This window comes from Populus alba, chromosome 19 (genome assembly GCF_005239225.2).
Source record: "Populus alba chromosome 19, ASM523922v2, whole genome shotgun sequence".
Classification (NCBI taxonomy): Eukaryota; Viridiplantae; Streptophyta; class Magnoliopsida; order Malpighiales; family Salicaceae; genus Populus; species Populus alba.
The window spans coordinates 22,160,464-22,184,777 of record NC_133302.1 but is presented as its reverse complement, the minus strand read 5'-3'; the positions used below and the strand labels follow the sequence as shown (position 1 = coordinate 22,184,777).

Sequence of the window (24,314 nt, the reverse complement as noted above, 5' to 3'; positions counted from 1 at the left end):
GCGTTAATCTAGCTAACATTAATGGAGATCAGCTATCTTAATTATTATTTCTTTATTAAGTTGGCTAGCATTCTTGTACCAACCCAAGTGAGACAAAATATATTTGACCCCCACCACCAAAATCGTGTCATTAGTGTGCTAATTAATAATTAGTCCGGCCTCGTATTTGTCTCTTTTCATGCTAGGGGTGATTCAATCCACGTAGAGAGTCGCACATCACGGGTTGATATAAATTAACCTGAAAAGATATCGTTTGAAATTTTTTAAAATATTAAAATGATATTTAAAATATATATATATATATATATATATATATATATTTTTATCTACAAATCAGGTTTTGATTTAATCAAATGGATGGTTGTAGCGTGATCAAGTTAACTTCTACCTGTTTTTTTTTATAAAAAAGCTTGGCCTGGGCTAAATTCCAAGTTGATTTTCCGAGCAGCTTAATTAATGTCCGGCCTAGCTAGATGTTAGCCATTTATGTATAAAATCATCGACATTTCCTATGAAACTTAATGAACTCATTTCCACCTCTATTTCAACCAATTTCCACAACTCTCACACTTTCTCTCCGAGGAAAAAAAAAACTTGATAAGCTAAAAAATGGGGGACTTGAAAACGTTGGCAAAGGCAAGAATGGAGCTTGAAGAATTGTATTCAGGAATCCCAGATGATTCAGTCAATCTCACTTTTCAAGACCTAGCAATACATGTAAAACAAAGCCAAAAAAGTCCACCAGAGAAGATGAACACCAGTACCACCACTAAAGAACCAATTCAAGAAGCCAAAACCCCTAAACAAGTTTCTCCTCTAACCAAGTTGCCTAGCCTTGATTTCAACAGAGGTTTACAGGCTTCCAAAAATCATCAACAACCTCGTCATCTTGCTGAAGGGCACCCACTTGGTCAATCTCATAAACATAACCTGCAGCATGATGAATCTCATAGTCCGTGTGGCAGTATTGGATCAGATCACCATGATCAAAGCAATCATGTTCATGCAAATATAGGTAGAAAAGGTCCTTCAAAATCAAGGTTTGCACCGGAGAGAAGCAGGGAATTTGATGATGTGAGTGTTATGAGCATGAATTCTATGTACCAAGAAAGAAGTGGAAGACCTCGTCGCCCTGGAATCCCTCACTCCAATATCTGCACCGTTTGCTCTACTTACATCTATATTTTTCGGCATCGTTGCTTGGTGAGTATACTAACCAATCCTCTTTCTTTCTTTCTTTCTTTCTTTTTTTTTTAAAAAAATTAAGCCCCAGATTCGATAAAGAGAGATGCTTAATTTCGATATTGGTTTTTAAGTTATGTTTGAGGTGATTTAACATTACTTGTATTGTAGATTTATATTCTTGTATTAATGGCTAAGAAATGATGATTTTGTCTACAGGTTTGTGGAAGAGTCCATTGCCGAAATTGTGTAAGCATAGGAATGGGAGAGATGACAGAAGGAAGAAAGTGCATCGACTGTTTAGGGAGAAGGTTCAGTCAAAGGTAACATCTCTAAGCATGCATATTTCCTTCAAATTAATTTATCTTATATATTTTCATGCATGGTTGATTAATTAACAAGCACTGGATGTGCAAAACTTAATTTAAATTAAATTTATCTGTGATTAAATCTGTAGATGACCTTGCATTGAAAGGGACTCTGAAATTTCTCCAATCCATAAACTTGGATTAAATTCTAATCTTTTACCATTAACCTTAACTTATTTGATCGTCTTGCTTAAAGCGTAGTCATGATGCTATATTGACTTGATTTATGGGCCATATTTTCATCATTAATGATGGACAGCTCTAAATAATTTAATTACTGTGGCAACCAAATATCAAACTCTAACAATTTGTCTGATTTTTTATACAGATACATTAGTAGAGCAGGAATGGTAGGGTGTTGTTCGGGGTATCCTTGTGATGTAAAGCAGGCGGAGCTCAGGTGGGCTGAGAAGGGGCCGAGAAGGGCAGGGGAGAGAGCATTCGGCCATGGCAACATGACCTCAAGATCAAGAAACCCTATGAGTACTCCTCCAAGGCCCTCCAATAAGGCAGGTGTTAGCGTGAGTCAAGATCTTCCTTCTTTTGTTACAAGCTCGCCTTATTCTCCTTACAGTACTCCTAAACATCACCAGCTGCCCTTGTAGGAAGGGCCCTTAATGAATCGGGATGCTTTATATTTGTTTGTTCTTGTACCTGATTATTTGTTTTTATTTTCTAATATTACTCTGTAGGTTTAATTAAATGTGGGATGATTTAATTTTCTATAATTAGTGAACTTGGCAATGAAAAACTGGTCACATAAAATAAACACTATAAGCATTTATAAAGTCCATATGTAATTTAGTGTTTAATTTTTATGTTTAGAGTTTTTGTGTATTTTAATTTGTATTAGAACCAATAAAAAGAAAAAGTTTGGAAACATTTCAAAACCTATTTGAATTAAAATTCAGAAGTCAAAAGCCATGAAATAAGAGTTTTTAAATAAATATGCTATATATAATATCATATTTAACACTTACAACAAAATCCACAAACAAAAAAATAATATTTGGTTATTATTTCGAAACAAAAGAAAAAAAATAGTAATAGCTAGGGAGATAACATGTTTCCTTGTATATTTTATATGTCCCTTTAACTAATTTTTTTTTTTTTGTTATTTATCTCTTCTATTTTAGAACATTAATTAAACACAACCTTATAAAGCATAGAAAAGAAAATATATGTACAGTAATGAAATAAAGGTTCCTGTTTGTCCTCCATTCTACAATTACAGAATGTTCCATAGAAGCAAGGCTTGACCACCTCGCAGGAAACTTGGTGCCGGCAATCAACTCCTCTATTGAGTTTCGCCACCTACATGTGTATTGTGCTCAGTTACCGCCGGTTCAATTTTCCGGGACCGGGATTCTCACATTCGGCTCCTCTACATCACAATTATTTGCTGACCGATCAAGTGCTAATGTTTGCCGGCACAAGGGACACGATGAATGTAACAATAACCATTTGTCTATGCATTTAACATGGAAACCATGGCTACATTTTGGTAGCACTCTTACCTCTTCGCCTTCCGAAAACTCTCCAAGGCATATTGTACAATCAGTGGCCTGAATATTTAGTCCTGACTCGTAAGTTACCACCGGAATCTGGCCCAGTGCACTTTTCATTAGTCCTGTATTAGTGGCCGGAGCTAGGCGGGAAGCAGCCTGCTGCGGAGTCTCAAAGCCAATTCTATGGCCACATCTTATAGCACAACGTGCTATGGACTTTATTCCAAGAGCACATAAGAATGCACATAGCAAAGCTACCAAAACTATCACCATGTTGCTGTTTTCATCACTGTTGAGGATGAAATCAGTACTTGTATTCCTGCATCCATGGCTATCAGGTGGCATCCCTGAATCCATGCCCAAGAGCAAGCGGTGCAGGCGGTAGACTACTGAAGTTTGCATGGCTTGCTTGTTTGATTTGATCCGTCAGGTCGCAGCTTCCATTGAAGGATCATGCAGCATGATAGGGTTCAATTTTGTAGAAAATATGTGCTTTAGCTATGGTAGATATTTCATTTTTTGGTTCAAGGTAACTATAGATATGGACCTAGCTAGGTAGGTATGTTGCATATATTCCATCCGATAAAAGACTTCAAGAAAAGCAGCATCAACTTGATCAGAAGGATAAGAGAAAGTCTAGTAGTTATCCAAAATTGGGACCATAGAATGCTATAATACACCAAATTGATCAGAACCATATATGGTCCTCTCCTACCCACATTCAATATTGCTTTGTGTGAAGATAGATATTAGCAGAGTAGAGAGTTTGTCCTCCATAAGTGGTCACTGAAATACATGTGAAGAGATATTTCGAGGATAGATTTTTTTGAGTTGGGGTGTAAGTGGTTGTGGATGCTTTAAGTTCACTATAATTTAATTTTGGCCGTATTTCATATAAAGGATCGTGGTATGATTCCATCGTGTAGTTGAAATTTTATTCTGAACAGGTCTCAAGGAACATGAATCTTATAATAACATTATTTATTTATTTATTTTTAATAAAAGTAATTGATAATCTTATCATCTTATAATTTATACTTGGTGTTTGGTAGATCAAGATCATTTGTTGCTAATACTTCTAAAATATCATTTTTTATGAAAAATATGGATTCTCCGATATTTAAATAAATATCTTTTTTTTATAGAGATAAAATACAAATAATATTTTAGAAAAATATGCTCTTAAAATAATCATGTCTTAACTAGTATCACACCTAATGTATTTGGGCTAGACACACTGCCAAGCTTATCTATAACTAGTTAGGTTTGGTTAGTTTCAGACTTAATACACTAAAATTTTTAATCCAATATATTTTTATAAAAATATATCAATAAAATCTTCTTTCATCACATTTCCTCTCTTAAAGATGGGATGGGTTTCTGGACTTCCTATCCTTTCAGAATCAATCCTTTTTTATATTAGGAACTATATCTGATCTTTATTTTAGCTAATGATCATTCGTGCTTTAATTTTTGTAGACTTGTGTTAGACTATGATAACTTCTAGTTATTGCCATATATCAGCTCTGTCAACTCTTTTTTTTTTAAAAAAAAAAAAAAATGAATCCTCATCAATAGTTAGCTTAATCATAGTTTTTAAATACAAGTTTGGAGTAAATCTAGAGTAAGTGTTAAGTCATTGTTCATGAGCAGCTGATCTGGAGCAATTTAATTTTTTTATTTTATGAAAAATAAAAACAATATTATTTTAAATTTTTTTTAATAGTTTTGATCATATTATAAACTAATCTAATTTTTAAACGGGTTATATATGATTAATTTGGTTAGGTTTAATCCCTAGGTTATTTGAGTTACCATTCAACTCGTTGCTTTAAGTTAGTTTAAAAACAATAAGTATAATTTTATTTTTGATAATTATAGATGTTTAGGCTAATTTAAGCGTATCTCGACTAATTTCTGAGGTCCTAAAATTAATGACCATGTAAATCTCTAGCAACTCTAAAATTTATGATGCTAAAATTAGTAATTAAAAAAAAACAAATTTAAAATCTGATCACTTAAATTATACCTCCCAGTATTACTATAAACATAATTTGACATGTGAAAATCGGATATATTTTAATATTTTACTTGCCATTAATATCCCATATGTACTCAAATGATAACAATAGATGTTTTCGCTTACCTGTTTTCCTTTGTCAAATCAAAATCAAAATAATGCCAATTAAATTTCTTCTATCCTTGTGATAATTCTATAGAAGATGTGATGCATTGATGGAAAGAAAACGGGATTTTGATTTAGTTAGTAAAATATTTTATGAAATCTTTTTATTAATACAATGTCATATTTTATTTCTCTGTACAATAAAGTTTTTATTTAATATAAACGTAGTTAAGATTTAATGATTTCCAAATAAAATCACAACATATGGACCGAATATTGAAGATTTTATTGGTCAACTCTTAAATATTAATGCTGTTAATGAACAAAAGATTATAATTAAATAAAAACTTATTGTATAGTAACATGATTTAATATTAAATTGATCGAATTATGGCGCTAACTATATCATAAATCCGAACAAATGTACATATAAAATGTATGTCTTCAACGAATTAGTAAATTACCTGGAATAAGCTGATAAATGGAACCTGTGTAATGTCTGGTTCAGAAAGTGTTGGACCCCGTAATTGACGGGATAGGACCCATCTGTGGCCCCTGCTTCACTCAAGTTCCATCATTTTTTATTTGTCATCATCAAAATATTATTTGTTTTTTTTTTTTTTTAATATTAATATATTAAAAATATTTAAAAATATTAATTTAATATTTTTAAAATAATTATACTTTTAAGAAAGTATTTAAAAGAAAAGTTACCGCATTTTGAAAGGCTTGTTCTTTGCCTGCTCAAGTATAATTATTTTAATATTTTTTAAAATAATTATACTTTTAAGAAAGTATTTAATCCAAGGAGCACTGGGCTAACTTTGAAGCAGTTGGTCATGGTTTGGTCGGTGCATTTAAATAAAATTTGGAATTCTGGTAACAGTGATAGTTGGTAATGATTATTTAAAGTATTTTTTTATTTAAAAATATATTTAAATATTTTTTTTTATTTTTTTAAATATTTTTTATATCAGCACATCAAAATAATTTAAAAATATATAAAAATTTATTTTAAATAAAAAAATTAAAATTTTTTAAAACATAATTTACACCATAATTTCAAATAATTATTTAAACCGTCCAAGCCAGTGTTTCAAAAACCATGAAAGCTCCATGTGGTACTATGATAGGGTGTAGTTACATATGCTTTTTGATTGACTATCATTTTTAAAGTTTTTTTTTATTTGATTGTTTAAATTTGTTTTTCATTATAAATTATGGTAAAAGTTTGAATTTAAAAAAACTATAATTTTTAATTTTTTAATTTTTCTTTTTAAATTACAATCATAAAAATTATTACAATACTAAAAACACATGAAAAATAAGAACAGAGCTCAACATGCAAGATATTATAGTTACAATGACAGTTACAAGAAATATTAAAAGAGATGTTGATTTCACCGAAGCACTTGTATTGTGCTTCTTCTCATTTTTACTGTTTTTATTTTTATTTTTTATCATCGAAACCTTTTTTTTATTGCATTCTAGCATGTTATATTTGTGATTTTTTAAGTTGATGATTTCTTTCAATAGATTTACTAACTTTATTAGAGGTTGATTTAATAGGATAAAGTTTGAATTATTTTTTTTATTTCCATCCTATTCAAATTCTTTTATATTGAGATTTATAATTTTATTTATTTTTTTATTTTTTTTATCTCAGTCTTATTATTTAGATGGTGAGTTTTTTTTAAGTTAGCTCATTTTTTATTTAGAATCAATAATTTTTACTCTACATCCTTCAGCATGAGGTTGTTTTTGAATTTAATTTTAGAATTTTTTTTCAGTTTATCTTTATTGAGCTATCTCATTTATATTATATGGAGTCAGTTAGCTTGATTTGATTTGCTTAGAGTGTATTTGTTTTTGCATTTAAAAAATATTTTTGATAATTTTTGAAAAGCTTTTTGCTTTAATTTGTTTTTATGATTTTGGATTGTTTTGATATGTTGGTGTCAAAAATAAATTTTTAAAAATAAAAATTATATATTAATATATTTTTAAGCGAAAATTTTTTTAAAAATAACTGTTATAACAATCCAAAAAACTACCATAGTTTTTTAGTTGTCTTTTTAGTTTTTTTTTTTAAAATTTAATTTGATTTGATTTGTTTGGGATTATACTTTAATTTTTTTTATTTATTTTTTACTAGCTTATTTTACTCTCTTGGCTAATATATTTAACACTTTAATTTATATTGATTTAGATTTTTTTTCATTTAATTGCCTAGTATCCTAACCTTGTCACCTTTTTAGTCTGGGTGGTCTTTCTTTCTTTGTTTTGTTTTTTAGGTTTTTATTATTCTTTTATGTTTATATTGATCCATTAGTCGTTATCTTTTCTTTTTATTTTTTGATTTGATTATATATATTTTTTTCTTAGTTAGGTCTATATTATAAATTGAGTAGTTGAGTAGTTTTTACTTTTTTAAAAAAAACTTCTCATTTTCTTTCTTTCCTGTTCTCCCTTTTCCACTTCTTAACAATGTCTTCTTGGATGAAAAATGAAGATACACAATCTAAATCACAAAAAAAAATAATAAAAATATGTTTATTGGGCTTGTAGGATGTTCAGTGAGCCCGAAAATTAGTTATAGTGTGCGCAAGCTGGCCCAGACATCCCGGGTTACCCAAAATAATAATAATAATAATAAAAACATGTAACCTTACCTTTGATCACAGTGATGTAACGTGGTCTGGTTCATGATATCCTCCGAGATTTATGTTATACGGGTAAATCTAAATTTATACGGATTAATTTAAAATAATATTATTTTAAGAATTTTTTTAAAAATATTAAATCAATATTTTTTTGTTTATTGAAGTTAAATTAGATATTATTTAAATTTTTGATAATCCACCAGGTTAATCGGATAATTGCTAACCAATCCAGTATAAAACCCGGTCTTAACCGCGTTTTAATATAATAAAACTAACTTTTGGACAAGCAGCAACACAACACAGTATTAATTTTTATTACACAACAACGTCAAAAAAGAAAGAAAAGAAAAGAAAAAAAACATCCAAAACCTTCTCATTTTCTTTCTTTGCTTTTCTCCCTTTTTAGCTTCTCAACAATGTCTTCTTCAATGGAAACTCAAGATCCACAATCTAAACCACCACAAAATTCAGATCCAACAAAACCCCACAACCCCAACCCCACAACACCACCTGCTTCTTCGATGCTCAATAACGTTCGAGGTGGAGCCCTCCATAGGAGGGCACGTTCAGAGATGAGTTTTAGGTTACCAGAAGACATGACAATGATGATGATGGATATCCACCCATCAGATCAAATCAATGGTGGTAATGGCAATGGTAATGGTGGAGGGGGGTCTTCAACAGGAAGCTTAGAAGAGATCGGATCAGAGGATGATTTGTTCTCAACCTACATTGATGTTGATAAGCTAACTGGAGGCAATAGTGGGAATGGAGCTGGAGGCGGGGTTCAGAATGATAATGATAATAATATGAATGGAGAGAAATCTGGGTTTTCAGGTTCGGGTACTTCCAGGCCTAAGCATAGGCATAGTAATTCTGTTGATGGGAGTGTGTTTGGTGGAGGAGAGGTAATGGATGCTAAGAAAGCAATGCCGCCTGATAAGTTAGCTGAGCTTTGGAATCTTGATCCTAAAAGAGCTAAAAGGTGTGAACTTTTTTGTTTTTTGATTATGGGTTTTGCTTAAAATTTTATTCTTTTATGGGTTTTTGTAGGAAATTGGTGTGCATTTGCTTTAAATTTGAGATAGGTAATGTTTGTGGTTTTATGGTTTAATTTTTGTAGTTTTTTGGATGTGGAAGATGGGGAAAGCTAGCTAGTTGCTTGCTGGATTTAAAATTGGTTTCAGGGGTTAGATTCTCGGTTCTGATTGGTCAATATTGTTTGTTTCATCTTGGGATCTATGATGATTCATGCTGTCACATAACTGTTAAGTAGTCTGTGTTTTGACCTGCTTGTTGAATTGTTGTATTTTGCGGGACTGGAGTCTTTTCTTCTTCTACTACTGTTTATCAAATAATATGATGAATTTTATAGTCTTTGTGGCAAATGGATACTTTAGTATATATTGAAGCCTACAAGGAAGTCAAGAAACTGGTTTATCTTCTAAGATAGATTCTGGCTTGTTAGTTCGAGTATTTTTCTTCAATATATGCTTACTTGTTATTCACCAACCACTTTGGCATACTTGAGATTTAAAGTAATGGTGCATTATGCTGGGATTTAGAAATTTTAAGCTTCAATAGTTTTCTTCAATTTAGGCTGACTTGTCATTCACCAACCACTTTGGCATACTTGACATTTAACTTTATGGTGGATTATGGTGGGATTTTAGAAATGTCGGTAACTGCTACTTATCAGGTGATTGGATTTACTATTTAACTTTTGTAGTTTTAAGGGCCTTTAGATGTTTAAAAGTATAATCACCCCAAATATTTTTTTCATAGTTTTCTTTTGACAATGAATGCATGAACAAAGACAAGCAAAGATGCGGATAATTGATTTGCGAATTAGTTTTCTTCAAAAATTGGTGGCATCCCTTTTGCGCATGCTGACAACCTAGTTGTTGTTCACAGGATACTTGCAAATAGGCAGTCTGCCGCCCGCTCTAAAGAGAGGAAAGCCCGATACATACTGGAACTTGAGCGCAAAGTTCAGACCCTCCAAACAGAAGCTACCACTCTTTCTGCACAACTAACTTTATTTCAGGTTTATGTTTGTTGGTTGTAATTTCAGCATGCATTTTTCTACCTTGGTTATATTTGTATAGTCTATTTATACCACGTTTTTCCACTGCAAGGATGTCTCTCATTTTTGTGATCCATTTTTTGTTGGATGGATGATTGTGTTAATGCCTAGATAAACAAATTGATCCACGGACGTGAACCAAAAAAAAAAAAATTCAAGTGAGGATGAAGAATGGTTATGATAGTAAATGATCTTGTTATCGGGTGGTGATTCTCGTGAAACTTTGTAGCTAATAATCTGATCACAACCCTCCTCTCTTAAGAGAGATCTTTCACAGGGCAAGCTAGTAGATGCAGAATGAAAAGCAAGTAAAAATCTCTTGCGTTATCATTGAATTTTGTGTTCTTGTAATCAAGAACACCATTATCTTTTCTATCAATCTCATCTCATCATGTTACTTTATTGTCAGCCACTGTGCGTAGTCCATGTTATGTGCTCTACTACTTCTGATTTTCGGTCAGGATGATGATCCTGTTTCTCTTCTTTTTCTCGTATAGAGGGACACAACTGGTCTAAGTTCAGAAAACACAGAGCTTAAGCTTCGGTTGCAAGCAATGGAGCAACAGGCTCAGTTGCGTGATGGTGAGTGGCATGCCTGCTTTATGTTTATATCACCTGTGCACCTGATAAATACTCTTTGCTTTTTCTTAGTCATTTCATCTTTAAAATTTGTTATTTAAGGCTATGACATCATATTTGGTTGAAACAGTGGTGGTTATTATTTTGTTCTGTATTATTCTGTAGCTCTGAATGAAGCATTGAAGAAGGAGGTTGAGAGGCTCAGGATAGCCACCGGGGAAATGGTAAGCCCTTCCGAGTCATTCAACTTGGGAATGCACCAAATGCCCTTCACCCAGCCAAACTTTTTCCCACTTCCTCCACAGCCAGGATCTTCAGGTCACCCAAACATGCAATTACCATCATTTACTCGTACCCCACCTAGCATGTCCACCCACCATCTACAGCAGGCAGATTCTCACAACCTCTCAGACTACATGCAAAACGATCCTATCAGACAGTTACAGGGGCTTGATATCAGTAATAAAGGCTTAAATATTGTAAAGTCAGAAGGTCCCTCGCTTTCTGCAAGTGAAAATAGCTCCACATTTTGAGGCAAACTGGCTGCTAACTAGCTGACTTGTCCATGGTGTGCCTGTGTGCTAGATTGTTTATAGACTGACATCCAGTCACGTAGAGAAGGTTTCTGTTTTGATTTCATTATTCATTCCATTCATGCTGTGGGGTCGATTCAAATTATTTATTCTTAGGGTTCTCCAGAAAGGGAAGCACCCAGGTTTTGATGCGATGTGTAAGAGTCCTTTGTTTAACATGGGATTTCGTGGTGATTAGGACATGTTGGGATGAAAGGTCATTCCTGTTGGATGTCAACATATTATGGGATGTTATGTTGATGTTGTCCGATTCTTTGTAGACTGTCATATTACTCTTGAACCGTTCCTGGATTGATTGAAATGGACTCCAATTCCTTCTCCCCCCCTCCCTAGCTGCTTTCTTTTCTGTCTAAAATGTTCTTTCCTCTTTCACACTATGATGTTTCCGACTCCTCTGTCAACTGCAGCCCCATCGTTTTGTCAACAAGGGGCGGCATGCATTCATGAAGTGACAAAGCTGAAGCCTTCCATTCTCGAGAAGGATCGCCACCATTACAGCACAGATTTATGGCCTTGAGATACGTTACAGAATATATATATTCACAAGAACTGTCTGGTTTCTATATAAACTAGATCTTGCTCAGCCCTATGCCAGAAACATCAAGCGCAACTTTTTATAGAAGTAAAAAAAAAAAAAAATCAGTTTTATGAAGAAAAAAAAAAAAAAGATATTCTTTTTTTTTTTATTTTTAAATGAAGACAATAACCTATTTAATTAATCTAGATTAATCAATTGAATCTATGATCCAGTTAAGAGATTATAATAATTTCATACAAAAAAAAATTGAAATACATTGTAAAACTCAATTTAAAATAAAAAAAAATGAAAAAAACACCCCGAAATTATAAGATTATGACAATCTTTGAAACAAATTATAAAATTTAATTTTCAATTAACTCAATATTAAAATATAAAATAAAAAAAAAAGCAAAAAAACAACTTAAATCAACACGAGTTAACTTGTCAAATCCATAACTCGAGTTATAAGACCAGGATTATCTTATAGAAAGTAAACCAAAAAAACAACTTGATTAAATTTGGGTTAACTTGCAAACCTAATCTGAGTCATGAAACCAAAATAATTCTCTATAAGTAAAATCAAAATAAATTATGAAACCAAAATAATTCTCTATTCAATTTGGAAAGAGACATGATAAAACAATCAGAGTCTACTTGGGTTAACATGTAAAATTTGTAACTTAGATTATAAGACTGTAATAACTTCATGGAAAATAAAACGAAAACAAATCATGAAATCTAATCTATAATCAATCTAATAAAAAATGAAATTAAAAAAAAATACCAATTAAAAAAACTTGAGTCAACCATATTAACTCGTTGAACTTGTAACACGAATCATGATATGAGGATAACCACATAAAAAATAAACCGTGACAAATAATAAAATTTAATTTTTAATAAATTAAATATTGATTGATAGAATTATTGAAAAAAATATAGATTAAAAAACAAGGAAAAAATAACTACTGTGATGAATAATGTTTTGTAATGTGTTATATATAACCATATCTCTTTTAGTTTTTGTTAATTAATAATTAATTAATGGCATATTCCAAATACGAGGAAGGAAAAAAAACGAAGATTTAAGGAAATTTTGGATCCTGTTATTAACATTTAGAGAGATTCCCAGCTTCTAACTTCCTAGCCCCTAGTAAAACATTGGATATTTAATTTATGGTATAGTAAATGATTAAGTAGAATTAAGCAGATAAATATGTTTTCAAAAATTAGATTACAAAATTAATGTTTGAAAAAGGAAAACAAATTAAAAAAATTAAAATAAAGAACAACATTCATCGAGAAGTAAGATAAAATTGTTAAATCGAATAACTAGTCCTCATAAAATTGTATATTCAATCTCTATTATTTAAAATATTCTTATAACTTAATTATAAGTATATGATTTGATTTAATTATAAGCATATTTCAATTCATAGAGATTGAATATAAGATTTTAAAACCACGAGGACTAAATATTTAAATTATTTAAACTAAGAGAACCAAATTAAAACTTAATTACATCCTGCGAGACAACCAATCATCCCCGCAACCATGATTTCAGGAGATCCTTTTCTTATCAGTGCTGTGGATACCAAAAAGGACCGGAGAAAAGAAGAAAACCCAACCAAACCATGAGGTTCCTTTGGTAATTATTCCTACATTTCTGAGCATAACTTTAAACTCCATTTCCCGCCCATTTCACCTCGAAGAAAACAAATAAAAAAGAATTATTATTATTATTTTTTTTAATTTGAAGCTCTCTCTTTTGCAAGTTCAAAACTCTCCGTCTTCTTCTCTTAGAGAAACTGTCACGGTCCGGTCTGCTTCCTTCTTCTCTACAGTTCGTGCTCTTTCATTTCTCGAAAAATCACGAGTTTGTGCGATAGATTTCGGCAGTTCCCTTTTCTCACCGCGCTAGCCTTTATTTGTAAAAACTGCGATTTGTCTTGTGCGTTTGGAGGTGATATTTGTTTTTCTAATTTTTGAAATGGGGAGCGAAGTGAAAAGTGAAGCCTCTGCTGATTCTCCTACTTCCGTTCTTGAAGACGAGGTATTATTATTTTTAGCCTTTTTCTGTTTTAGATTTTTTTTTTCTATTTAACTCTCGAAAAGAAGTGTTTTTGTTTTTTTTTTTTTAAATTGATCGATTTTATATTTTTTTTTTTGCAAATTACAAGAAGAAAAAAACTGTAGAAGCAAAAAAAATGTTTTTTTATTTTAATGTTAAGCAGTCGAACAAAAGAGTGATTTTTTTTTTAAAAGATATGATTAACAATATATTATGTATTATTTATGTTTTTGTGTTTTCCCCCCTTAAAATGAAGGAGCAATGCAATTTGAAAGTAGAAGAAGAGGTGTTTGTGGAAGCAAAAAATGGGGACGCGTCTCTTATATCAATATCTATGGCGGAGGAGGAAGAGAAGCTGTTGAAATCCAGGGTGAAAGAAGAAGAGATAGAAAAAGCGGCGGCGGAGGAAGCTCAGTTGGATGAAAGCCAGTTTAATAGATTGGACCAGCTTTTAACTCAAACTCAGCTCTATTCAGAGTTTCTGCTGGAAAAGATTGATCAAATCACTTCTGTATGTGTATATCTTCTGAAATGCCTTTTTTTTCAATGAATTTTCTTTTATGTTCCTTTTTCGTTTTTGTTTTCTTGCCTTACGATTTAGATTGCATTACTAGAATGGAGCGGAGCAAGAGAATGAACCTGCCGAGCAGAAAAAGAGAGGTCGTGGATCAAAAAGAAAAGCCGCTGCGCAATACAATTCTGTGAGTTTTTATCCTCTTTCTTTGCTTCATATGGACGTTAGTGTTTTGGATATTATGTTAGAGATGACTGTTGTGGCCGGCAGATTTGCTGTATTGTATAAGATTGAAAGTTTAAGTTTGATTTTTTGTGCTTTACTGGTTACAAATTTTCAATTATATATTTTACGATTGCTTCTTAATTTAATAGAGCTGTTAATAGGAAAACATGTTTATGTAGGGATATTTAACGCACTTGCCAAAGAGGAATATAATTGTAAGATGAAAATGGGTAGATGTAAGAGAACTGACTGAGATGGGGAATGTTTTAATGATCTCAGTGGAGTTTTAGTCTTGACCTCTCAAATCTTCCTGTATTTAATTTTACGTGTTATGCTATGAAAAGATGCCATTTTAAGATTGCCTTAGTGAATTCTGACATGCCATGACCTACCTTTCTTCAGAGGAAAGCCAAGAGAGCAGTTACCGCAATGCTTACAAGATCAAAAGAAGTTGACAAGGTTGAGGATGCAAATTTGACTGAGGAAGAAAGAGCTGAGAAAGAGCAGAGAGAACTTGTACCTTTGCTAACTGGTGGGAGGTTGAAATCTTATCAGATTAAAGGTGTGAAATGGTTGATCTCTCTCTGGACAAATGGGCTCAATGGGATCCTTGCAGATCAAATGGGGCTCGGAAAGACTATCCAAACAATTGGTTTCCTAGCACATCTAAAAGGGAATGGTTTAAATGGACCTTATATGGTTATTGCCCCTCTTTCCACTCTCTCAAATTGGGTGAATGAGATTTCAAGGTAAAAGTTTTAACTTGATTTTTTGTGTAAACTGTCCATCTTGATCTTTTAATCCACAGTTTTATTTGATTCTCTGTGAATTCCCCTGAATAGGTTTGCTCCTTCTATGGACGCAGTTATCTACCATGGTAGCAAGAAACAGAGGGATGAGATAAGGAGGAAGCACATGCCCAGATCAATTGGCTCCAAATTCCCAATTATTGTTACTTCCTATGAGATTGCATTATCGGATGCAAAAAAGTATTTGAGGCATTACCCATGGAAGTATGTTGTGGTTGATGAGGTGAGTGTTTTAACAAGAGAGCTTGTAGATTAGGTAGACACACGGGAGAAGTACTCTTTTCTTCCAAGCAAACAACATTAGCTTAAGGGAAATCATATGGACAAAGTGACTGCTTTTGGTTATAAGGGCAAAGCTAAAAATGACACTATTGTTTTTAGTAGTGGTGTTCTGTGTGTTTGGATACATTGTGGTCAACTGCTCTGGATTCAAGACTTTCAAATTACACATAAGATAGCACTCAGTATAACAAGTGCCTGGAATTTAAAAGTGCTATGCTTTCTTGTTGATTCTTTTTTCCTTTTTGGTACAATTTTAGCTTTTCCACTCACTTTATACATTTTGTTGGGAACCTGAAATAAGCTCAGAGCCTTTTTATGTGATGTTGCACTGCATATTTATAAACTAGCAGATTTGCCGAAGATAACAGTTCTCTGTTTTTGAATTTATGAAGTTTAGATTGGCTATACAGGCATGCAACCATGGCATCTTGGATCTTGCAATTCCACAAAGCTCTAATCTTTTGAGCTAACAGATTAAACACTCACTATTTTGTCACTTTTAGACTTTATCTCACTCTGTTAATAATTATTTAAATTGCAAATTGAAATGAAATGCTTTATTCTGTTTAGTCAATGCTCGTGTTTGTTCATGGGCTCTGAGATACCTTTGCTCTTGTTTGTTCTTTTTGTGCCTTAAACATTCTGAGCTGTCTTCTTTCATGTGCCAATACTTTAATTTGCCAAATTACTGATTTTTACTAGCTATTCTAAATTGCAACCTTCTTACTTAAGGGGCACCGGTTGAAAAATTCAAAATGCAAACTGCTGAAGGAGTTGAAATACTTGCACGTGGACAATAAGCTCTTATTAACTGGGACACCTCTGCAAAACAATTTGGCTGAGCTTTGGTCACTGTTGAATTTCATTTTGCCTGATATTTTCCAATCCCATGAAGAATTTGAGTCATGGTCGGTATGCTGTCAATTTGAAAGTCGTGCATTCATTTTCCAGTAATTATGGCAGTATAGACTTCAATCATGTAGTTATGACTGAATGCTTCACATGCAATTCACCTAAACTGAATTTTTTTTCTTTCTCAGGTTTGATCTGTCAGGAAAGTGCAATAATGAAACAATGAAGGAAGAAGTAGAAGAAAGGCGAAGGGCTCAGGTATGTATTTTAGCTAATGATGCAATTCTGCTTTTGTAAATGAAACATTTGAATGGCATGGTGTATATACTGGGTTTTTAATCAACCTCAGGCTGTAACCAAACTTCATGCAATATTGCGTCCCTTTCTCCTACGGAGAATGAAAACTGATGTAGAGCAGATGCTTCCCCGGAAGAAAGAGATCATCTTATATGCTACCCTGACTGAGCATCAGAAGAAATTCCAGGAGCATTTAATCAATAAGACTCTGGAGGACTATTTACGAGAGAAGCTGGATACAGGTATTAGTTTACTTTTTTCAATCAATTTGTTATTGATAAGACTTCAGCTTTAGAAAGGAGGAAAAGAGGTTTTATTTGCTGTGATTATTTGGTATTCTGTTTCGGCTGGCTGTCCTTTGGAAGCAGCACTGTTTTTGGGCATTGGGACTGCTAGCTATCAAAGTGTGACAGCTCTAAGTGAGAATTTCAGGATACTAGCTGTTTATTGAATAGCTCATACAGTTTGATGACACTGGAAAATGGTGAATCTAGAAGCAAAATAGGTGATTGAAGTAAAAATCGTGTCTGCTTTTGAGTCATAGTTTTATTTAATTCTCCCTATTATAAGTTGTTGGTCCTTTGACTTAATTTTGGCTATGATATTTCCTATGGTTTGTGAATCGTGGAGCACAGGTTCATGAATGTTCATGTTATAATTATTCTTTTCTTTGTGGGCTGAAGCTTGATTTATCATATGGATATGCTATTTGTTTGCTTGTTTTTTATTTATATATTTTTTAGATTATTCTACCTGATAGCAAACTGCAGTCATTTATTCTTTCGCCATGCATCTTGACCTGCATTGTCATCAAGCACTGGCCTAATAGAATGGATAGCCGCTCTACATATTTTCCTGTATTGACTTCTGGTTTTTTAAAATTGCAGGAATAGGCATGAAAGGAAGGCTTAATAATTTGATGATTCAACTTCGGAAAAATTGCTACCACCCGGATCTCTTAGAGTCTGCCTTTGATGGCTCATGTATGTGCCTTTCAACTCGTTTAATTACTGTATGGTGAATTTCTGTTGCCAGATTCACTAATGCCTTCGATGTTCTTGACAGATTTCTATCCACCAGTTGAACAGATAGTTGGGAAGTGTGGCAAATTCCAATTGCTGGATAGATTGTTGAACCGTTTGTTTGCACTCCAGCACAAAGTATGATGTGCAAATTTCTAAACTTTCTAGTTTATTGTAAACCATACATGCTCTCATCTTCTGCTGGCTTTTTAAACAGGTTCTGATTTTCTCCCAGTGGACTAAAATTTTGGACATAATGGACTATTACTTTAGTGAGAAAGGATTTGAAGTTTGTAGAATTGATGGCTCTGTGAGGTTGGATGAAAGGAAGAAACAGGTCCGTTACACCTTGCATTCCTTTTTATTTAACTTGAAGGTTTACATATTTAATATTAATATTAACTTGCAGCTTTTGTGTTTAGACATGTAAGAAAAACTTGCTCGCCATAGATGAATATTATGAAGTTTATAATTTTGGATTCTGCAACTGTCTTGGCAATTGGTTTAGGCCAATAATACATGATTTATCACTTATTTCGGTGTCTTTGCTTTCATCAAAGCATCTCTGCATGTCTTGATTATGCACTTTTGAAAACTTCTTTCAAGCTCTTGGTGACGCAATTTACTTGTCAACTTCACTGCCTGTCATCAGTAATTTGCTAATGTTTATTCTCAGCACTTTGTTTCTTGTCCAGTCAGCATGTTCTAGCATGTAGTGGCATCTGCTAGTATTTTTGAGTATTAAATTGTTTTATTATTCTAGGCTTGAAAGCGTTTGTTAATGGGGAAAAGATCCTGAAAGTCGATGTGTGCTGCTAGTATTGAATGGCATCTGCTAATACCTGAAAGGATTAAATTGCATAATTATTCCAGGCTTAAAAGAGTTTGTTTGTGTTGAACAGATCCAGGAATTCAATGACGAAAACAGTCAGTATAGGATTTTTCTTCTTAGCACAAGAGCTGGTGGATTGGGTATCAACCTCACTTCAGCTGATACCTGTATCCTGTATGACAGTGACTGGGTATTTTCTTGATCTTGTGTCCCATGTTCCACCCTTGGTATATACTAAAAACTCTTGATTTTTGTACTATTACATGGATTTTTACAATTTTATCCCAGAACCCTCAAATGGATCTGCAAGCCATGGATAGATGTCACCGAATTGGGCAAACCAAGCCTGTTCATGTTTACAGGCTTACAACAGCTCAGTCGGTTGAGGTAACCAACGATGGCCATTGTTTTCGTTTAGTGCTTTTGTTTGGTTGTCAGGTAATCGACAAATTGTATGCTTACAGGGTCGTATTTTGAAAAGAGCTTTTAGTAAGTTGAAGCTTGAGCATGTGGTCATTGGGAAAGGACAGTTTCATCAAGAGCGAACCAAGTCTACCGGCTCAGATCTCATGGAGGTTTGTTTTATATGCTTTGTTTCTTACATGTCTTCTATTATTTAACCATTAGTGGTAGCAGTGGTATGTATCTTTCATGGTTCATTGAAATTCAGTAGGGGTTTGCTCCCTGGCTAGAATTAAGGAAGATTTTATTTCTTCAACCTCATTTATTTTTTCTATTTTTGAACATACCCTTTTAATTAGTGTCAAATGGTGAAAAAATGACAATTGGCAATCAGATGGCTGTCAATTAGATGACACATTGCAGCATGTGATGTAACATTGAAAGTTTTCTGTTCCAAATGAAAAGCAAACAGTGAAATTCTTATTTTGATTTACCGCTAACCGAGCACCTGCAGTTGGCTATGCTAGGATTGGATGCGACTTGGTTATGACCAGCAACTTCTTTCCTTTTCTTTTGTGCTTTTATTGATGAATTTTTCAATTGGATTAACCTTTCAGGAGGAGATGCTGGCCCTGCTTCGGGATGAAGAAACAGCAGAAGACAAGTTGATACAGACAGATATCAGTGATGAAGATTTAGAGAGGGTGTTGGATCGCAGTGATTTGGTCGTAGGCTCATCATCAGATGACATAGAAAACATGGCTGCCACTGTTTCAATTCCTCTGAAAGGGCCTGGTTGGGAGGTGGTTGTACCGACTGCCAGTGGAGGCGTGCTCTCTACCCTTAATAGTTAGAAGTTTGTTCGCCACATCCACAGATGGTGGTTGCGGTTGCAGACCTGGCCTGACCACTGAATGTCTGCGTTTTTGGGGAGGGGGGGCCTCAGACGGAGGATATGGATCCTGAATGCCTTACTTTTTTGCGAGCAGAGTGTTGCTTTTAGTCGGATGCTTCTCCATGATTTTGGTAACAATAGAATAGAGAGAGGCCCTTTTTTGGTAATGTCTAGTTATCAGATATTTGTATTTTTCATGTTCTGAATCAATTTTAGAGACAAAATGTAGAATTGACTCGAAATGATATTATTTTAAGGAGTATTTCCAAAGATCAATTGACTTCGACTTTGATAACTTTTGTTTGTCTGATTGGTACAAATGCTAGGGTTTTTATTTTTTTAAATTCAATTGCAAGTTTAAATACTTTGCTTTGATATATGAACTTGCATGCAATATAATTTAGGTATCACTCTTTTTTAGTAGTTTAACAAATTAAATTTAAACTAAATAATATATGCATAATTAATTAGCAAACTGAGAAGTTTATAGAAATTCAAGTACAATACATTAATATAAATAAATATAATATTCAAATATTTAAGGTACAATTTGAATTATAAATTATATTATATTAGTAGCTTGAAGGTACTAGAAAAAAAATATACTGATACAAATCGGAATCGGATATTTAAACCTTGAGGATTTAAAATTTATTAGTGAAAATATTTTTGCACTTAGTGGAATAGTAGTCTTGAAAATCCTCTTACTAAATATGTATCACAAGTTAAAAAATTAAATCATTTTTTATTGCTTTTGATAAAGATGAAGAGAAAGTTGATGACTTTGAAATTTTTTTTAAAGGATTTTCTATGTTGGCCTAAAATTATACCAATAATTTATGCGTATTGCAATTAACTGGAAATATTTCTAAGGATTTTGGTGTTTATCCATATCTAGATTATGTTGATTTGAATTACAATAATTTTTATGATGATCTTTCTTTGAAATGGAAAGATTGACAAGCCTTAAAATCTCAAACAATAATATTTCTGGTAAGATACTACTGAGCTTGAAAACGCTATTTAATTTCACTTGATTGATCTGTCATCAAATCACTTAGAAAGAACAATCTCAAGGGAATTAGGGGGGTTGAAGTTGATGTCTAAGCAACAACTATCTTTCGAGTGCCATCAAATCACTTGGATGCTTTCTAATCTTGTAATCCTTGATTTGGCATCTAATAATCTAAGTGGATCAATTCCAAACCAACTTGGAAAATGCTCAAATTTATTGTCGCTTAACCACAGTCGTAATAAATTTACAGAAAACATTCCACATGAGATAGGCTTTCTACATTCTCTTCGAGATCTTGATCTTAGTTGCTTCCTGACTCGAGAGAGATGCCATGGCAACTTGGGCAGCTGCAAATGCTGGGCGTGTCATCTAGAAGATTTGAGCCATCACAACCCGGCAGCCACAGCGACAGTTAACATGTAAATATCTGGGACAAGATAGAACAGAAACGATGTTCGAAGACATGATTGAAACAGAACAGAAAAGTTAACGACAAGATAGAAAACCAATCAATAGACAGGGACGAGAGATTTATGTAAATGAACCATAGGTTGTTTACTTGCAAACTGATTTCAACCAGTTCCAAGACTGAATTATCCGTCGTTTGCAAAGGTGAGAAGCTTCACAAAACTTGCAAACAACAAGTCATTCACTTGCAAATCAATCACAGCTCGTAAATAGCCCATGGTTCAACCACCGCAAAATATCCATCTTCCAGTGTGGCAAATGAGCTGCTGTTTACTTTTTTTCTTCCACAAATAATGAAGTTATGTAAATAATCCAGAAGAAAGAATATTGATATAAAGAGAGGGAGAAAAATCAATGGCATGGATGGCAGATGAGAAACGAAGCTTAAAATTTATATTAGCCATAGGTATCTTGGATTGAAATGTCAACCCGATTTATGAAAAGCATGTGTAGGAGTTCTCCATTAATCTGGATTCTAAATTCCAAGGAACAGACTTTGAATTCCAGCCAATGATAAACACACACACTCAAAACACGAGCAGAGAGACAAAATCTATCATCATTTTGGGGCGTGGAATTTCAAAGAAATGTGGAATTTCAAAGAGATCTTGTCAAAAACAAAATGAATAAAACCATGAATCTTAGTCATAGTATTATGGTGTCATAATCGAAATTTATTTGTGTGCATTTATAAAAAAAATCCCAGTTAGGAAGTGTAACTTTTATCAAATCATGCTATTGTTTTCTTAATGTAGTAGTTTGCTAAATTTTTTTAAATGTGCTAGTTTTTAAGAGAAAATCAAATTTCAAAGCTGATAGCGAAAGTGGGAAGACACGAAAATCAGAATCGTAGTGACTTTTGCTCTATGAAAGCTAACATGGGACCTCAAAAGGCAACACCATAATGTCTTCCATGGCTTATACTTTCATTAGGTGGCAGTGGTAAAAAAATTGTTAAGAAAAAACTAACCTGAACACCTATAAACCATGATGCGATCTTGAAGAAAGATTTAATTTTTCTATGAGAAATGTCTGGTGATCTTGAGCTAAGATATTAAATTGAGAGATTTTTATAACTTTGAGAGGTCAATTAATTGAAATGATTTTATTTTGTTAGTTTGGGCCCCAAGTGGAAATTGCTGGATAATTTGGAAAGTAATCCATGGTTATATATATATTCCAAAAAATTCTTAAAGTGACTCACCTCTAGCCAAGCACCCAAAAAATTCGGACGAGTCGTCTAATTTTGTGTTTGTTTTTGCTTTTGTATTTACTATATATGAAATACAATCCTCAAAAAAAAAAAAAAAAAAAGCAAAAGCAAAAATCATTGTTTTTTTAAAAAATTGAATTGAATTTATTTTTTTATTTCAAATAAATATTTTTTTAGTGTTTTTAAATTATTTTGAAGTACTGAAATAAAAAATAATTTTAAAAAAATAAAAAATATATTATTCTAATGTATTTTTAAATAAAAAATATTTTTAAAAATAACCGTAATCATACTCTCAAATATATTATAGGAAAACCTGTCACTAAAAACAAAAAAACATGGTAATAAAAATAAAGAAAATACTTCTACATTATAAATAAAGAAAATACTTTTAGTTTTCTTTTCTTTTGGCTTTCTTTTTCTTTTTACTTTTGTCGCACCCCCAAAAAATCCTATTCAATTACGGGTTCGACTGGCGAAATTTTTATTTTTTCTTTGTTCTTTGAAGTCGCCACCTAGTATTTTGGTCACTAGGAACCTAACTGGTCTCAGAGATCGGGTACGGAGACTGGTTGCGTAAAGGGAAGGTATTAGCACCCCAAATACGCCCTACCTAAGGTAAGCTGCATTGTTTTATTGTCTGATAAAAAAAACTAAAGTGTTATTGTACTTCTAGTCATTGGTCTGTCTATGGTTCAAGAAAAATCCTCCTCAGTAAGAAGGTCTTTTATCTTATCGGGTAAAATCCTAACCGTTCTAATGTCCATACCAAAATCTTATTAATAATATTTAGGAATACGTTTTACGTATAAATTCGTAATCCCAAATACTAAAAGAAAAAAAAAAGATTCTTTAGAATTTTTGAAATATTGGCCTAGTTCTCATGGCTTGAATAAACTGGTTATTAAAGCCAAAATGCATGTTAATACATATATTGTTTTGAAAAATTTTCTTTGTTGTATGAAAATATGATGTTATAATATTTATATGTATATATTGGAGAGACTAGGCCGTATTTTAAAACAAAAACAATTTTTGGAAAATATTATTTTTTTTATGCTTTGGGCGAAAATCAGGTATTTTAATACTGAGCTTGTATCCTTACGGTATAAAAAATACAACCCAATATTAATCCATTTTTGATAAAAATATGCAGAAAAATCAACAACATTTTTAGGGACTTTTTAGAATTTTTTTGAAAGCAAAAACATTTTTTATTCTGAAAATCTTTGATGTTTTGACGAAAACCGGGTATTTATAACACTGGTTTTGTATCTTTACAGTATAAAAATACAAACCAGAATTAAACCACTTTGATAAAAATATGCGGAAAAATCAACAATATTTTTTTAGATTTTTTTTCGAAATATTTTTTTTTATATATAAATATTTTTTATATATATAACATATATACACATATATAATAATAATAATAATAATATAATATATTTATAATATATTTATATATTAAAAGGGATGGGCCGGCCCAAACTAAACTGGGCCGGACCCAGCCCAACAGTCGTTGGGCCGATCTCGGCCCATCGGGTACTGGGCCGATATCGGCCCAACAAACTAATTAAACTCTATCTGGGCCGGACCTGGCCCAGACCACCGGATCGGGCCAGACCACTCTGGCCCGACCCACATAGTTCTGGGCCAGACACCATCTGGCCCAGAAGAATTAAAAACAACACAGGGGGGGAATCATTTTCCCCCCCGTCCCCTGCATGCAGAACGACTCTGCATGCAGGGGACGAAATATATGAAAAAAAAAAAAAAAAAAAAAAAAAAAA

The 24,314-nt window shown here is 32.8% G+C and overlaps 4 protein-coding genes across 4 annotated transcripts; 3 read left to right on the top strand and 1 right to left on the bottom strand.

Annotated features, from left to right (window-relative positions):
- The first annotated feature begins 463 nt into the window (after positions 1-463).
- On the top strand, positions 464-2,788 carry LOC118044215 (uncharacterized). The gene is made up of 3 exons (XM_035052422.2): positions 464-1,203; positions 1,402-1,505; positions 1,879-2,788. The coding sequence occupies exons 1-3, from the start codon at positions 610-612 to the stop codon at positions 2,153-2,155; spliced, it is 975 nt and encodes a 324-aa protein (XP_034908313.1). The 5' UTR covers positions 464-609; the 3' UTR covers positions 2,156-2,788.
- A 108-nt stretch (positions 2,789-2,896) lies between these two features.
- Positions 2,897-3,460, bottom strand: LOC118044214 (RING-H2 finger protein ATL74). The gene has a single exon (XM_035052421.2). The coding sequence runs from the start codon at positions 3,458-3,460 to the stop codon at positions 2,897-2,899; it is 564 nt and encodes a 187-aa protein (XP_034908312.1).
- Positions 3,461-8,136: 4,676 nt separating this feature from the next.
- Positions 8,137-11,432, top strand: LOC118044213 (transcription factor RF2b). Its single transcript, XM_035052420.2, has 4 exons — positions 8,137-8,831; positions 9,761-9,893; positions 10,430-10,514; positions 10,677-11,432. The coding sequence occupies exons 1-4, from the start codon at positions 8,263-8,265 to the stop codon at positions 11,042-11,044; spliced, it is 1,155 nt and encodes a 384-aa protein (XP_034908311.1). The 5' UTR covers positions 8,137-8,262; the 3' UTR covers positions 11,045-11,432.
- A 1,869-nt stretch (positions 11,433-13,301) lies between these two features.
- LOC118044212 (ATP-dependent DNA helicase DDM1) lies at positions 13,302-20,120 on the top strand. The gene is made up of 15 exons (XM_035052419.2): positions 13,302-13,677; positions 13,952-14,206; positions 14,310-14,396; positions 14,837-15,183; positions 15,277-15,466; positions 16,258-16,433; positions 16,566-16,635; positions 16,727-16,916; positions 17,562-17,657; positions 17,740-17,834; positions 17,914-18,033; positions 18,599-18,718; positions 18,817-18,915; positions 18,993-19,103; positions 19,548-20,120. The coding sequence occupies exons 1-15, from the start codon at positions 13,615-13,617 to the stop codon at positions 19,782-19,784; spliced, it is 2,256 nt and encodes a 751-aa protein (XP_034908310.1). The 5' UTR covers positions 13,302-13,614; the 3' UTR covers positions 19,785-20,120.
- Positions 20,121-24,314: the final 4,194 nt, after the last annotated feature.

Coding starts and splice junctions, on each gene's coding strand:
- LOC118044215 (XM_035052422.2), top strand. CDS start 610: ATGGGGGACTTGAAAACGTTGGCAAAGGCAAGAATGGAGCTTGAAGAA. Junction 1,204..1,401: donor TTTTTCGGCATCGTTGCTTG/GTGAGTATACTA, acceptor TTTTGTCTACAG/GTTTGTGGAAGAGTCCATTG. Junction 1,506..1,878: donor GGGAGAAGGTTCAGTCAAAG/GTAACATCTCTA, acceptor TTTTTTATACAG/ATACATTAGTAGAGCAGGAA.
- LOC118044214 (XM_035052421.2), bottom strand. CDS start 3,460: ATGCAAACTTCAGTAGTCTACCGCCTGCACCGCTTGCTCTTGGGCATG.
- LOC118044213 (XM_035052420.2), top strand. CDS start 8,263: ATGTCTTCTTCAATGGAAACTCAAGATCCACAATCTAAACCACCACAA. Junction 8,832..9,760: donor GATCCTAAAAGAGCTAAAAG/GTGTGAACTTTT, acceptor TGTTGTTCACAG/GATACTTGCAAATAGGCAGT. Junction 9,894..10,429: donor CACAACTAACTTTATTTCAG/GTTTATGTTTGT, acceptor TTTCTCGTATAG/AGGGACACAACTGGTCTAAG.
- LOC118044212 (XM_035052419.2), top strand. CDS start 13,615: ATGGGGAGCGAAGTGAAAAGTGAAGCCTCTGCTGATTCTCCTACTTCC. Junction 13,678..13,951: donor CTTCCGTTCTTGAAGACGAG/GTATTATTATTT, acceptor CTTAAAATGAAG/GAGCAATGCAATTTGAAAGT. Junction 14,397..14,836: donor CCGCTGCGCAATACAATTCT/GTGAGTTTTTAT, acceptor ACCTTTCTTCAG/AGGAAAGCCAAGAGAGCAGT.